Source organism: Syngnathus acus, chromosome 14 (genome assembly GCF_901709675.1).
Source record: "Syngnathus acus chromosome 14, fSynAcu1.2, whole genome shotgun sequence".
Taxonomy (NCBI): domain Eukaryota; kingdom Metazoa; phylum Chordata; class Actinopteri; order Syngnathiformes; family Syngnathidae; genus Syngnathus; species Syngnathus acus.
In genome coordinates, this window is record NC_051099.1 from 3992837 (window position 1) to 4006161 (window position 13325).

The 13325-nt window shown below is 50.7% G+C and overlaps 4 protein-coding genes, 1 long non-coding RNA gene and 1 other non-coding gene across 7 annotated transcripts; 3 read left to right on the forward strand and 3 right to left on the reverse strand.

Annotated features, from left to right (window-relative positions):
* The first annotated feature begins 219 nt into the window (after positions 1–219).
* Positions 220–2754, forward strand: LOC119133779 (trafficking regulator of GLUT4 1-like). Its single transcript, XM_037269930.1, has 3 exons — positions 220–1600; positions 2066–2192; positions 2342–2754. The coding sequence occupies exons 1-3, from the start codon at positions 989–991 to the stop codon at positions 2353–2355; spliced, it is 753 nt and encodes a 250-aa protein (XP_037125825.1). The 5' UTR covers positions 220–988; the 3' UTR covers positions 2356–2754.
* Positions 1902–4061, reverse strand: LOC119133784. Its single transcript, XR_005100187.1, has 2 exons — positions 3988–4061; positions 1902–2242 (listed from the first exon to the last, which is right to left on the reverse strand). It is a non-coding gene; the product is annotated as an uncharacterized LOC119133784 (long non-coding RNA).
* Positions 4062–4264: 203 nt separating this feature from the next.
* On the reverse strand, positions 4265–5645 carry LOC119133782 (beta-crystallin A1-like). Its single transcript, XM_037269934.1, has 6 exons — positions 5477–5645; positions 5369–5414; positions 5180–5298; positions 4966–5107; positions 4750–4892; positions 4265–4653 (listed from the first exon to the last, which is right to left on the reverse strand). Exons 2-6 carry the CDS (start codon positions 5405–5407, stop codon positions 4506–4508), a joined length of 591 nt encoding a protein of 196 aa, XP_037125829.1. The 5' UTR covers positions 5408–5414; positions 5477–5645; the 3' UTR covers positions 4265–4505.
* Positions 5646–6448: 803 nt separating this feature from the next.
* vtnb (vitronectin b) lies at positions 6449–8502 on the forward strand. 2 transcript variants are annotated; one of them, XM_037269923.1, is made up of 8 exons: positions 6449–6622; positions 6687–6803; positions 6873–7148; positions 7241–7380; positions 7469–7625; positions 7687–7845; positions 7910–8254; positions 8324–8502. In XM_037269923.1, the coding sequence occupies exons 1-8, from the start codon at positions 6562–6564 to the stop codon at positions 8458–8460; spliced, it is 1392 nt and encodes a 463-aa protein (XP_037125818.1). In that variant the 5' UTR covers positions 6449–6561; the 3' UTR covers positions 8461–8502. The 2 variants fall into 2 exon arrangements, with proteins under 2 accessions (XP_037125818.1, XP_037125819.1); XM_037269924.1 differs by having other exon boundaries at positions 6876–7148.
* A 168-nt stretch (positions 8503–8670) lies between these two features.
* On the reverse strand, positions 8671–8744 carry trnat-agu. Its single transcript has one exon. It is a non-coding gene; the product is annotated as a tRNA-Thr (tRNA).
* A 738-nt stretch (positions 8745–9482) lies between these two features.
* aldh3a2b (aldehyde dehydrogenase 3 family, member A2b) lies at positions 9483–13128 on the forward strand. Its single transcript, XM_037269921.1, has 11 exons — positions 9483–9640; positions 10178–10340; positions 10454–10685; positions 11065–11150; positions 11256–11464; positions 11529–11646; positions 11708–11849; positions 11910–12076; positions 12182–12281; positions 12392–12633; positions 12705–13128. Exons 2-11 carry the CDS (start codon positions 10179–10181, stop codon positions 12735–12737), a joined length of 1491 nt encoding a protein of 496 aa, XP_037125816.1. The 5' UTR covers positions 9483–9640; position 10178; the 3' UTR covers positions 12738–13128.
* The last annotated feature ends 197 nt before the right edge of the window (positions 13129–13325 follow it).

Genomic DNA, 13325 nt, shown 5'->3' on the forward strand with positions numbered 1-13325 from the left:
TTGGTCTTGATAAAAGCGACTTTATTATGGTTAACTTTTGTGTTCTCAATCTACAAAATGTGCAGGACACAGAAGCTAGCGCCACGTGACGTTGCCATGGCAACAGCATGTAACCTGCTTACCATTTAATGCAAAAGGAAGTACAACTACACATACCAAAATAAAAGCGTCTTCAAAGCCTCATCGTGACGTCATTTCAACGCGAAACCTTGATATGGAGGCACACGATTGGAATCAGCAGTGTGACTTTGCAATTTAAAGTTTAGGATTTACATGGAAGCCATTTACATTATATTCGAATTTTTGGGGCGTGTTGAATGTGACCCGACAGAGATCAGTATCACCACTTGGCGGCGCTGCCAACCTGTTTTTTTTAGTTTTCTTTACCGCCAGTGTAATGAAACGTGAATCTGAAATATTTCTTTACAGAGTAATAAATGCAACGTATTGATGTATGTAATGTGTGAGACACAAACGAAATAAATTTGAAGAAAAAGTATGGAGCTTGTTTCCTGGTTGATGCTATTAGGAACATTATAATCAAGTCAATAATTGATGAATGCACGCATTTATAGCCATTAAAAAAATCACTGTAATATGGGCGTGAATTCAGCACGAGCGTGACGTCACAGCCAAAACGTGGCACCAGAATGACGGAACAGCTCACGGTTTCTGTTGAACTATCTATTGAACATCTTTGCCGCTCTCCAGCGAATTCGGTGCACCCAACCGCAGCCATATGAGCAAACGGGTCTCCTCGCGCAAAATTGGAGAATTGTCTTAGTTTTTGGCAAAGCGCGTGCTCGTATATGCAGCTGGATGCGAAGAGCAGCTCAAAAGGCTTTCCAGCAGAGTTGGCGAGTTCCGCGGCGGAGGGGTCCATTAAGAGCGGTACCGGTTCGACTGAGCTCTGCACTTTTGGGCTGGACGCAACACGCACACGCATCTGAGTCAGCAGCAAGGCGCGCGCGTGCACTCATCGGCGTAAATGGAAAGCTTTTACGCGCCGCCTGTCGTGCACGCGCTCCTTAAGTGTTGTCTGTGGGTGTGGGTGGGGGGTGGTGGGGGGATGTGGACCTGGATGAGAGCATCAGAAGCTCCTGGGCGATCACACGGATGGAGAACCTCTGAGGTTTGCCTCCTTGCGAGCTGCAGGAAATTCCACAAAAAAACACCCAGGACGACTTTTTTTCCTTTTTGTTTCTTTTGGGCCACAAACATGGCCGTCAACACTGAGAGCAGCGCGGTGTTGGTCCAGAGGGATCCGTCCGGCACGGGAGACTTCCACGACACTGAGAAGCTGCTGAGCGCCGCTGCGGTCGCCGCTGCCGAGCGGTCGGGCGGCGGCGGCGCGTGTGACGGGCCAGACCTGCGTGGCAGTATCCGCTCGCTGAACGCCGAGCAGAACGGCCACCGCTCGCCGCTCAAGTCCGGCTCGGTGGGCCATCTGACGGCCACGCCCAGGTCATTGTCACGCCTCAGCCTGGCGTCCGGTGGGCCGCCGGGCGCCGCGCCGCCCAGCTACTTGTGGCTGGCCGTCCTCTCCTGTCTCTGCCCCGGCGTGCCGCTCAATGTGTGCGCGCTGTGGTACGCCAGCGTGGTGAGTTCCCGCCAACACTTGCTTACCTGACGCATTTGCACCGCAACTAATGTTGTCTCTGACAAAGTAAAAAAACAAAACAAAAAAAACGGAGTCGGCAATTTGAAATCTTTCGAAACACTTGGCCTTCCCTTATTTAGCATTATTGAAGAGCAGCATCAATTTGATTCAGCAGCTTCCTTTTGGTTGCCCAATGCGCCAAACTTTGCATGTTTTATGTGAAACTTATCACAAAACGTGTCACAATCTGACGCCTAATGTGTGAAATTGTCAAACATAACGCCTAATAACCTGAAAGTGATCACGTTAGCACACAAAAACTTTTGTTTCTGGTCTGTTAGCAGAAACAGTATCATTTATTTCTAGAAAGAATTGAAATATTCATCAATGAAGTTGAGTTGACCAGTTGAGCACGTGCATTTTTGCCTGTCACTGACCTCTGACCTGCGGCCGCCCCACCGCCAGTCTCGCTCAGTGCTGAACAACGGTGACGTGGAAGCAGCGCGGAGGTACGGCCGCGTATCTTTGCTGCTCAGCCTCCTCGCCATGCTGCTGGGTGTGGCCGTCATCGTCTTCATCGTCTTCACCATCGGTACGGCCCTCGCCGCTCCGTTTTGCCCTCGTCTCCAAAAACGTGGCTTTCTAGAAAGAAAAAAAAAAACCTTGAGGGCAGGTCGTTATGGACCTTAAGATTGCTGGCGTAATAAATGCTCAAAGTGGTGTGTATGTGTGTGTGCGCAGAGCTCCAGCAGTGAGCAAGAGCGGCGTCCTGAGCTCCTCACACCAGGGAGGAGGAGGAGGACGGGATGGAAAAGCACAAACGCAAGAAGAAGAAGAGATGTAATGGAAGACAAGCCATGACATCAGTCTGGTACTGCTTGACCCTGAAGGTCAGAAACAGAGGAAGGAGGGGCTTGAGACGCACACGCAGTGTCCCCCTTGTCGAGGAGGTTGTGCTGCTGGCTTCCCACTGAACATTTTCCAGGAGCTCAAAATACTTCAGTTCCTGCGACCCCCCCCAACCCCCTTTTGAGACTTTTGAGCGCCCGCCCGTGTCTCTGGTGTTGCCGTGTACTTTGTATGTTTCTACTGTATGACTGACAGGCTCGTTTGTTTGCATGTGTCAAATAAACCGGAATGAGCATGTACCGCCAGGTCGCCCCACTTGCACAACTTCTTGTTTACAAAGTCACCTAAGGCCTCGGGATTCCTCATGAAGACCTGGACCAAGTGGCCGGGGAAATCTGGGTTTCTCCGCTAAAGCTGCTGCCCATCCCAGAAAAAACAATTCATTACAATGGAAATATAGTTTCCTGCTAAAAATGATCCTCACAGTATGCGTCAACTAGAAAAAGCCAAATAAAACGAGTCAAGTGGAAGTAGGAAGCTCAAAAATGTCAAATGACATCCTAAGAGAGTTCACGAAAGGAGTCACATCTAAAAAGCCAATTGTAATCAAATGATTGAAATCATTGCTAGTTTGTTCGGGAGGCCGAGCAAAAGAAGAAAAAGCCAGCGGCACTTTCCTGACTCCACACCAAAGAAATCAATACTGTTTTCGACTCTTCCGCACCGCCTAATCCCCCCCACCACCATCATCCCTCTTGGCCCCAGTCATCTTGTTGTTTTCTTTTTTTTTTCTTGATTCCTTCCATCGGGAAGGAAGTGGCCAAATCGCCGCCGGCATATCTTTCGTTCATTGTCCTGCTTTTCAATGAAGCCAACTGGAAATGCTTTTTCAAAAAGTCACGGGTAGACAGATAAATGTAGCTTAGCCGTGTAGTTTATCTGCTACAATTATCGGCACGGTGATGACTTGAACTTCCCGTTTGCTCGGCTGGGCCACCAAAGAGCCAGACGGCGTCCCCCGAGTGGACGAAGCTCCTCATCCATTGCCAACTTCCTGCATTAAGGCTTTTAAGCGATTAGCGCTGCTTAACTTGCAGCATCTCTTATTTACACCCCCCCCCCCTCCCCTATCGTCACCATCATCACCACCATCCTCCTCTTCTTCTGGCGCGGCGGCGTTGGGGACGTCTGCGGGGACAGGATGGGCAAGCTACGTGTAAACACTGTTGCGTCCTGCGGTTTGATTTACTGGAGGAGGCACTTAAGAGGGAAGCAGCCCCCCCAGAGAGAGAGATGGGTGGTTGCGGTGGGGGGCAGACTCCTATTACAGGCCTTTCAGCAGCCTTGGCCCTCTGCTGGTGACGCGAGGAACGACAAACCTCAGGACCCGGTGTTGCTACTTCCTCTGTTTTTCTACGTGTAGAAAATTAGAACAGTTCTTTCATCCCTAAGCAAAGTTACAGGGTAATAATTCTCACGGGGCTCCTGTTAAAAGTGCAATATGTCATAAATGCTTTAATATGCTGTAAAACGCTTACTTTAACTAGGCTTCATTTCACACAAGTTGTTAAACCAGGCGGCCGCCATGTTGAAAGACGACGTCATCATCTACGTCATCGCCACAGTCGTCAAGTGCCTCTAACTGTCGCAAATTGATTACACGAGCACAGAGTGACCTCTAGCGGCCACAATTGAGCAATGCGTGGAATTAAATCTCTCCTAAAAGCTCGATGAAATATTCAATACTGAAATATTCAACGACGTGTGTGAAAGAAGTGATAAGAGTGATAAGAGTGACGTGACACAGGCCTTGTGTTTGCTTGTCTATATTCTTTTTATTCAAATATGACGAAGAGAAAGGGATGACAAAATGTTAGCACCTTGCTCACATGGGTCTCACATTTTTCATCATCAAAATACAAAAGTGCTGTGCACCACAGCAAAGCACCTGAAGTCCATCCTGGGATCACGCTCGGACCGGCCGCACCCAAGGAGGCAGCAGTACCGGCGGCAAGATGGAGGACGAGGAGGAAAAGGAAGGACGAAGATGTCGACCTCAGTGCTGGATCCTTCTGATGGACTGGATCTGTGGGGTTTGAGCTTGAGAGCCAAACTCCCGGAAGGACTTGTACTCGCCTCCACGGCAATCCGACTCCACGATGTACTGCTGGCCCCGGTAGCCTGGATACTGGTAGCATACAAACCTGACAGAGAAGAAACAATGAAAATTAATAATAATGAAAATGATCAAGTTAGCGGGGAGGTAACTTCTGTGTATCTTCACCAGGTCATGGACTTACGCGCCACTCTGGATGTGCATGGATCCAACCTGGTTGTTCAACCAGCCCATGGCCTGCAGGGAGGGGTAGTCGTCAGACAGCTCAAACTGGCGACCCGTCATGTTCTCCATCTCGTAGATGGTCATGCGAGCTTCCTTGTGGTTCTGAAGAACGAGAAGAAGAAGCGGGAGATAAGCCGAGTGGCGTGAGGTCCCGGGTGTCACGTCGGGAGCTTACGGCGCAGCAGATAGGCCTGAAGGAGAGCATCCTCTCGATGCGGTAAGAGTTGCTACCGCCGTAGGCCTCGAAGCGAGGGTAGTCGCCTTTCTCCAGGACGAACTGCTGGCCGCAGAAGCTGGAGTGCTCGTAGCCTACCCAGCTGGACGCGCCAGGTGGAGCAAGTCAATATTCGGTTCCCTTTAGGGAAATGAGGCGTTGAGAGCATACGTACGCGCCGCACTCCACCTTGAGGGAGCGGATGTTGTCCAGCCCGCACTCCACGATGTTCTGGCAGCTGGCCGTGAACTCCGCACGCTTGCCTTGGAAGTGCTCCTGGTCGTACACCGTCATCTGCACACACAAGGAGCCTCGCTCAGGGAGTCCGCCGTGGAGGGACCGACGGCGGCGGACACCAGCTCACCTTCCAGGGGCCGCTGGGCGAGGGCTTGGGCACAGACATCTTCTTCCTGTGTGCAAACATAGTTCAAGTCACCAGTACTAAGGAAGCTCCTAAAGTCCAAAACCTTACCTAGCAAAGCGTTGATCTGAGTGTCACAGGGTTCCGTTGAGGTGGTTGTCGAGGTGCCGCTCGCGGGGTGCTTATATGTGCACCGCGCTCAGGGGGAACTCGGGGGCACGGGCGGGTGCCCCTTGTCAGCAATTTGCTTTGGAGCTGCCACGCGCACAAACATTCTGAGATCGCACACACACACACTTTGTATCACCTTGTTGTGCACACACATGCAAAACTAATAAATGCACACATAAGTGAGACCTGTGTGTGTGTGCGTACCATCGCTTCACTGGAGAAGCAAAGGTGGGCTCTAAAGACATTGTTGCGCAAGACATTCCTGCAGGATGTGTGTGCGTGCGTGCGTGTGTGTGACGCGACATCAATGCCTCACATAAGCCTGCTGAGTTCGCGTGTCTCATTGTGACAGGGCACACGCATCAGCAGAATCTCACACACACGTGCACACATGACTAACAACGATAGCGATTACAATTACGGTCTGAATTGACCCCGACTCGTTACTATTAGGAACTTTTAATTTTAGGAACACATTGGCAATCACGACACTTTTTTGAAGGCGCCTCTCTTGACCTTGTCTATGACTTGGCTTCTTCGATTAAAAAGACAAAAGTGAGACAAAAGTGAGACAAAAGTGAGACTAAGTGTGACGTCGCTGTCCTCATTCTCCCCTTTTAATAAAAAAATGCTCATCTTTTTGTCTTCTTCCATGACATCATCGCCACCTAGTGAGAAAAAAACACACAGCAGTTGTTTTTGATGTGTTTGTCAACATGCTCAAGGTCCGCTCTCAAAATCAATAGTGTGTGTGTGTGCATGATTATTGTCACACTAAACCAAAAGGACACACGGATCAGTGTGCATTTGATATCGATTGCCCCCCCCCCCAAAGCAAAAAATCAAACATGACCTTTGTTGTGGAGTAGCTGGACCAATGGGACGGCAGAACGTCCCGTCTGCCTGTTTTTCATCGTTGTCCTGCTGCCACTTTGAACTCAGACTCCCTCGATCGTCGAGTCCTCTTGTGGAAACTTTCTCACTGCTCAACGTTTGACGGCTTCTTCTCGTCTTCACTCGGCGCCATGAAGACGCTAAGCATCTTCATCGTGATGATGGTGATGGATGCCACCTTGGCTGCAGACGGTACAGCAACTCACACACATATCTTCATTGTTACGACACATTTTCAACATGTCCGTGTTTGCAGAGACGTGCTCTGGTCGCTGCGGTTCTTTTGACCTATTGAAGAAGTGTCAGTGTGATTCCGTGTGCGTTTACTACGGAAGCTGCTGTGACGACTTTGACAAATTGTGTCCCAAGAAAAGTGAGTGACCTTCAAGTGTGTCCTCATTTGAAGACGCTCAGGTGTTTCTCACCTGTTTCTGTCCTTGAGCAGCACGCGGTGACACGTTCGAAGAAGCTGAAGACAACCAGACTACGTTGGAGACGCCGGTGGACGTGTTGGCCCCGAGTGCGGCGCCGACCAGTTCCAGCGTGGCGCCGACCAGCTCCAGCGCGGTGCTGACCACCTCCGAAGAACCTTGGCCTCCGCGTCCTACAACGCAAGAACCCACGGGGTCACCTGCCGATCGAGACGCGGCCACCTGCAGCGGGAAGCCCTTTGACGCTTTCCTGCAACTGAAGAATGGATCTGTGTACGCCTTCAGAGGTACGCCCCCTGCAGGAGAGACATGACATGTGCATTTGGACTCATTCACTGTGTTAGCATGATTGAGATCTGGAGTGTCGGGTTGCTCGCAGGCGAATATTTCTTTGAGCTGGACGACAAGGCCGTGCTTCCCGGCTATCCCAAACTAATCGTGGATGTGTGGGGAATGCCGGGGCCCGTGGACGCCGCTTTCACGCGCATCAACTGCCAGGGCAAGTCGTACATTTTTCAGGTGAGCAGAAAAAATTTCATCTGATGAATTTCCAAGCATTTGGGAGTCAGTCAGCGAAAATAAAACTCTCGACCTCCTCTTCCCTCAGGGAAGGAAGTACTGGCGCTTTGAGGGTGACGTCCTGGACGAGGGTTTCCCCAGGGACATTTCAGAAGGCTTCGACGGGATTCCGAATGACCTCCACGCCGCCTTCGCCGTGCCGGCGCCCAATCACCGGCAAAAGGAGAAGGCCTACTTCTTCAAAGGTACGCCACACGAGAACCAGCGTCGAGGTACAGGTGCACTCTTCACGCGTGTCCTTCTCAGGTGATCACTATCACGTGTACGAGTTTGTCAACCAGCCCACCCATCCTGAGTGCGTCCAGATGAGTCGATCTTCACCTTCGCTCTTGTTCTCGCGCTATACCGACCTCTTCTGCGACCAAAGTCTGGACGACCTCTTTGCCGGACTCTTCGGGGCCGCAGGTCAGACTCGGGGTTCTGCGCCCGCATAGCCCATCCTCATCCTCAACTTCATCTCAATCTTCAGCCGGCAGCCACTCAGCAGGGCCGCGGCCCATCAGAATGAACTGGCCAGGCATCAGCCCCCCGGTGGATGCGGCCATGGTGGGGCGCGTCTTCCTGAGCCCCAAAGCCACGCCGCAGCCGCCATCGTCGCCGTTCGCTAGGAGGCAAAAGAAACGCAAGTGGAGGAAGCCCAGCAGGAAGTCCCGACGCAGGCAAACTCACCAAACTCACCAAACGCTTTTCGACGACTTTTGGAGCGATATGTTTGACTACAGCGACGAATCACTGGAGGTCGCCACCTTGCCGCCGATGGAAGTGCAGACGCCCGCTCGCACGCCCATTCAATACGTCTACTTCTTCAAGAGAGGTGAGTTGTCGTGCTCGCTGCGATGCGTGTACACGCATGTAATGGCGTGTGCGTGTTTCCCCTGAACAGATCAGTACTACAGAGTGGACCTGCGGACCAAACTCGTGGCTCAGGTCCTCCCGCGTTACCCGCGTTCCATTGCCAAGTTCTGGCTGGGCTGCCAGCAGGAAGACACTCCTGACGCCACACATGCCGAGAAGAGATAAAATAATGACATAAATAAACACACTGACTAACTGAAAGGCAAGGCAACATTGTGGATTATTTTTTTCTTGTTATCATCCCTGTTTTAATAATAGGTTATTTTATTCGATAACTGTATGTCGTTTAGGTCAAGAGCTCGTTCACATTTTGTCATGGAAAATACTGTGATTAATGACGCGCGGTTTTTGTTGCGCAAGGTAAGCGCGTTGAAAAGGCACCGCTGGGATTCGAACCCAGGATCTCCTGTTTACTAGACAGGCGCTTTAACCAACTAAGCCACGGCGCCGTGTATGGAGGAGAGGTGTCATTTCAGGGGCAAGCCTGCAACACGACCCGTGGGAATTCAAACTGCGGTGGCATGGCGTCCACCAGGCTCTGCTGCTAAACTAATAATGTCCGCTTGTGATCAGGAATTACATTTTTTATATTTTTGCCCTTGAAATGGCCGAGTTAGGGTAAGGGAATTCAAATTACATTTCGAGTTACAAAACACATTTTCAATTTCAGATCCGCACCATGCGAAAAAACAAATACAAAGTCCACATTCCACGCTTCCAACTCAAATCTAATACGACCTTTCAAATTGTGGCATATTCTGGGTAACACTCAACATCTGATATGAACCGTGTAAGTGTAACCTCTCACCTGATAAGAACAGTGGTCGATTGACGTGTTGGTGACCTTTGACACATGAACTTTGTGACCCTGTTTGAAGAAATTCTTGTCTCAAATTCACGTGGCAAAAACACGGGTACGTGATGACGTCACTCACCTAAGCTGGTTTGTTGTATTTAGCTGTATTTATTTCCTTAAAACTGCTTCGTCAAATACATTTATCCTCATTTTTAAAAGTCATTTGCATTCATTACCTATCATTCTAACGGACTAACTAAATAATAAAATACAAATTGACATTTAATATAATGTAAAGCTCTAAAATATTCAACAAATATGTGAAATTAATTTTATGAAATAACGGTCATTTTGCAAGCTGACTGGACGAAACCAATCGGCGTGGTGTCGTAAAAGCTCAGACCCCGCCCACTATGAGGCGGGCATAGCGGGGCTGTCACTCCAAGTCAAGCCCGCTACAGTCCGTTCGACTCCGACTGGTCGTCGGACTATTCGCACCGTTAACGACGAACTCGCACCCACGTACGTACACAAGCGGAATTGCACAAGGTAAGCCTGCCACACGCAAATGTTCCGGTTCGGACTTGTACTCGCCTGAGGGACTACTTTTAGTCGCGGAAGTGCGCGCAAGCTCGCACCGAACAAAAAAACAGTCGAAAACAAAGATCCGCTGCTCGAGCCCCTTGCGCTTTTATGAGTCAAGCGTTTACTTGACTTTGTGACGTTTGAATTTTTTTTACCTTATTGTATGTGTGCGCGCGTATGTGTCGGCGACGAGCCTCCTCTCAAGTGCGCGTGCGTGTGCGCATGACAGTGTGTTTACATGACGCTCGCACGCACGGGTGTCCTGGAGGACCGTTTGTTACTTAGCCGAGCAATTCTCCAAAAGTAAAGTTGAACCACAGAGAGGAGAAAAGAGCAAATCTCAGCTCGATCTTTGTCCTACTAAGGAACACGTGTTCCATCTTGTGCTGACTAAAGATCTGCTAGTGAATGATTGCAACCGCAGTCAACAGAACCTCCAAAAAGAGTCGACAGTATTCGTATTTGGTTGCTAACCTGCTACTCCCGGCATGTATGTGGCAGGATGTCTCGCGAACAGCAGGTGGTGGCGGCTGCCAGGCGGGCCTTTCAGACGGGCCGCTCCAGATGTCTGGAGCATCGAGTCCGGCAGCTGAAGAACCTTCAGCGTTTCCTGACTGAGCGCCGGGACGACATCGCCCAGGCCATCAAGAAGGACCTCAACAAGGTGGACAGATAGATGCCTTTACAAATGCCTGTTTGAAAAGGGACAAAGTTCCAATCGGTCACAAATCTCCAATGCAGCTTTGAGCTGACTCTCGGCCTGCGTTTGTGGCTCAGAGCCCGGTGGTGGTCCAGATGTACGAGACGCTGGGCCTGGAGGAGGAGATCGGCCTGGCCATCCGCAAGCTGAAGGAGTGGGCGGCGCCGCGGCCGGTGGAGAAGAACCTTTTGACCGTGTCGGACACGGTCTACGTGAAGGCCGAGCCTCTGGGCTTGGTCTTGATCATCGGCGCCTGGAACTACCCGTGGGCCGTCACCTTGCAGCCGCTCGTTGGCGCCATCGCAGCCGGTAGGTCAATAGCGCTTGGCAGCATGTTGGTAGCCAAACTAACCTAGTTTTAAATCTCGCCGATATGCGTCCAAAGGCCAAATGGGCTAATAATTGCCTGCTTCTAAACTCTGTGCAAGCTTTCTACAAAATCAACCTCCATTTTAAGGTTGACTAACTTTTCTGCAATATAGACTTCTCACCAGCCCCCACTCATTTGCATTTATACATAGTTCTCGTGAACACGCGCAGGTTGTTATGCAAAGTTTGTGTGTCATGGTAATCCCAAGTGTAAAGTGTGCGTTAGCATGACAATACAAGTTTAGGGGGGGCACTGCACCACCCCCACCCCCTCAGCTGCTTGTGACTTCAACCACTCACGAGGTGTCACTTGTTGCAGGTAACGCGGCAATCATCAAGCCGTCGGAGGTTTGCGTGCACACGGCCAAGGTGATGGACGAGCTGCTGCCCCTCTACCTGGACAAAGTAAGACTTGTGGGAGAGCTCCCGGCAATCATGACATCACAGTAAATGCCCAAAAAGTAAAAAAAAAGGCCCAATTAAATTTTCATTTTTTGACGTGTTATGCAGGAGCTCTACCCGGTGGTAACAGGCGGCGTGCCCGAGACACAGGAGCTACTGCGTCAAAAGTTCGACCATATCTTCTACACGGGGAACAGCGCCGTGGGAAAAGTCATCATGGCGGCGGCCGCTGAGCATCTGACACCCGTCACATTGGAGCTAGGCGGGAAAAGTCCGTGTTACATCGACAGCAAGTGCGACGTCACCATCGCCTGCAGGTAGCTCCAACCCGTCATCCCCCCCGAGGAACAGCGTCTTGCTACTTCTTTGCTCCGTGTGCAGACGTGTGGCGTGGGGCAAGTTCACCAACTGCGGCCAGACCTGCATCGCGCCCGACTACATCCTGTGTGAGCCGGCCATTCAGCAGCGTGTCATCCAAGAGCTCCACAAGGCCATCAAGGTAAGGCAGAAGCTCCTGGGTGGTGGGACTCCATTGTCAATTGATGTCTCATTTCTGGCAGGAGTTCTACACGGACAATCCCAAGACGTGCCCGGACTACGGCCGCATCATAAACCAGCGCCACTTCAAGAGGATCATGTCCATGATGGAGGATAGTACCATCGCTGTGGGCGGAGACACCGACGAGGAGGACTGCTTCATAGGTGACGCTTTCACGTGAACGGCGGGGTCCACTTGAGCGCTAACACAACTTGTGGGTCCAGCTCCCACAGTGCTACGGGACGTCAAGCCCGACGCCAAGGTCATGCAGGAGGAGATCTTTGGACCCCTGCTGCCCATCCTCACGGTTGATGGTCTGGATGAAGCCATCCGCTTCATCAACAAAGGCGAGAAGCCTCTGGCCCTCTACATCTTCTCCAATGATGACAAGGTACCACACCTGGACTCGCTCGGACAAGACCTTACTTAGCTGTTTAGGGCCGAAGCGAGCTTGCTACGTCAAACTTTGCTAACACGTTTGCCATCCTGGCTGAAGGTCATCAAGAAAATGAGGGACGAGACCTCCAGCGGAGGACTTTTGGCCAACGACTGTCTGGTGCACTTCTCGGTCAACTCGCTGCCTTTTGGGGGCGTTGGTAGGCGTACACACCCTCTTGATAAGATCCAACCTTTAGACCTTCACCTAGCACAAGTTGCCACTGCCAATGCTGGCCACTAGAGGTCACTGTGGCTTCCTTTTCCGCAGGTAACAGCGGGATGGGCTCCTACCACGGCAAGCACACCTTCGACCAGCTGAGTCACCTGCGAGGATGCCTCATCAAGGCACTTAAGATGGAGGGCATGAACAACATGCGCTACCCACCTCACACAGCCAGCAAGCTGGGTTGGGCACGCTTCTTCGTGCTCAAGGGCTTCAACTTCGGCTTGATTGGCCGCCTGATGCTGCTGTTCGCCGCCGCCGCCGTGCTGGCCGCCATCGCCGTCCAGGTTAGAACAGCCGCAAATCCAAGTTGGATTGAAGAAGGCCTTACATGCTGCGTATTTTTGCTGTTTTGCAGAAGTATGACCTGCCGCACAAGTTCTACTGTTGAAGAGTCCTCAGTGCCCGCAACCGACCAATCACTTTACACAATATTTGCACGCACGTCATATAGTGCAAGCGAGGCTCTAGCTGCTAATTCCGAACATTTCAATGTCGTGATGTCATTCTGATTTGAACTTTTATCAACAACCTGCTTTTAAAAAGGTTTTTATGCTCAACGAAGCTTTTAAGTCCGTTTCATTTCATAAGTCCGCGTCCAGCCTTAAGTTTCCGAAAGCTTCCGACTGACCAATCGTCGCTGTCTTCTTTTCTCGTTAATCGTAGTCGCTGTAGTTTTGCAGCACAGGTTTGTATTTTGATAATCCATGAAAAAATATATATAACTACATAGCAATGTAATTAAAATTAACATTGTAATCATAAATACATCCATATCTGCCTCTGTACTGCTTTTTCATGGTGTACTGAACGAATCAAAAAAGTCCCGACTGCACATGAAATTTGCAATGATGTGACTTGGCCTGCAGGGGTCAGTGTTTACATGCTAAAGTCACAAATAGAGCCTAATGCACACCTACCTGTTGGAGGTGAGGTGACAGAGCAGTGACAGCAGAGGAAGAAGGGTCACTCTGCTCTG

Coding starts and splice junctions, on each gene's coding strand:
- aldh3a2b (XM_037269921.1), top strand. CDS start 10,179: ATGTCTCGCGAACAGCAGGTGGTGGCGGCTGCCAGGCGGGCCTTTCAG. Junction 11,465..11,528: donor GACGTCACCATCGCCTGCAG/GTAGCTCCAACC, acceptor CTCCGTGTGCAG/ACGTGTGGCGTGGGGCAAGT. Junction 12,282..12,391: donor GCTGCCTTTTGGGGGCGTTG/GTAGGCGTACAC, acceptor CCTTTTCCGCAG/GTAACAGCGGGATGGGCTCC.
- vtnb (XM_037269923.1), top strand. CDS start 6,562: ATGAAGACGCTAAGCATCTTCATCGTGATGATGGTGATGGATGCCACC. Junction 7,149..7,240: donor ATCTGTGTACGCCTTCAGAG/GTACGCCCCCTG, acceptor GGTTGCTCGCAG/GCGAATATTTCTTTGAGCTG. Junction 8,255..8,323: donor CGTCTACTTCTTCAAGAGAG/GTGAGTTGTCGT, acceptor TCCCCTGAACAG/ATCAGTACTACAGAGTGGAC.
- LOC119133782 (XM_037269934.1), bottom strand. CDS start 5,407: ATGTCTGTGCCCAAGCCCTCGCCCAGCGGCCCCTGGAAG. Junction 5,299..5,368: donor CGCCCAGCGGCCCCTGGAAG/GTGAGCTGGTGT, acceptor TTGTGTGTGCAG/ATGACGGTGTACGACCAGGA. Junction 4,893..4,965: donor TCAGGCCTATCTGCTGCGCC/GTAAGCTCCCGA, acceptor CTCGTTCTTCAG/AACCACAAGGAAGCTCGCAT.
- LOC119133779 (XM_037269930.1), top strand. CDS start 989: ATGGAAAGCTTTTACGCGCCGCCTGTCGTGCACGCGCTCCTTAAGTGT. Junction 1,601..2,065: donor CGCTGTGGTACGCCAGCGTG/GTGAGTTCCCGC, acceptor CCCCACCGCCAG/TCTCGCTCAGTGCTGAACAA.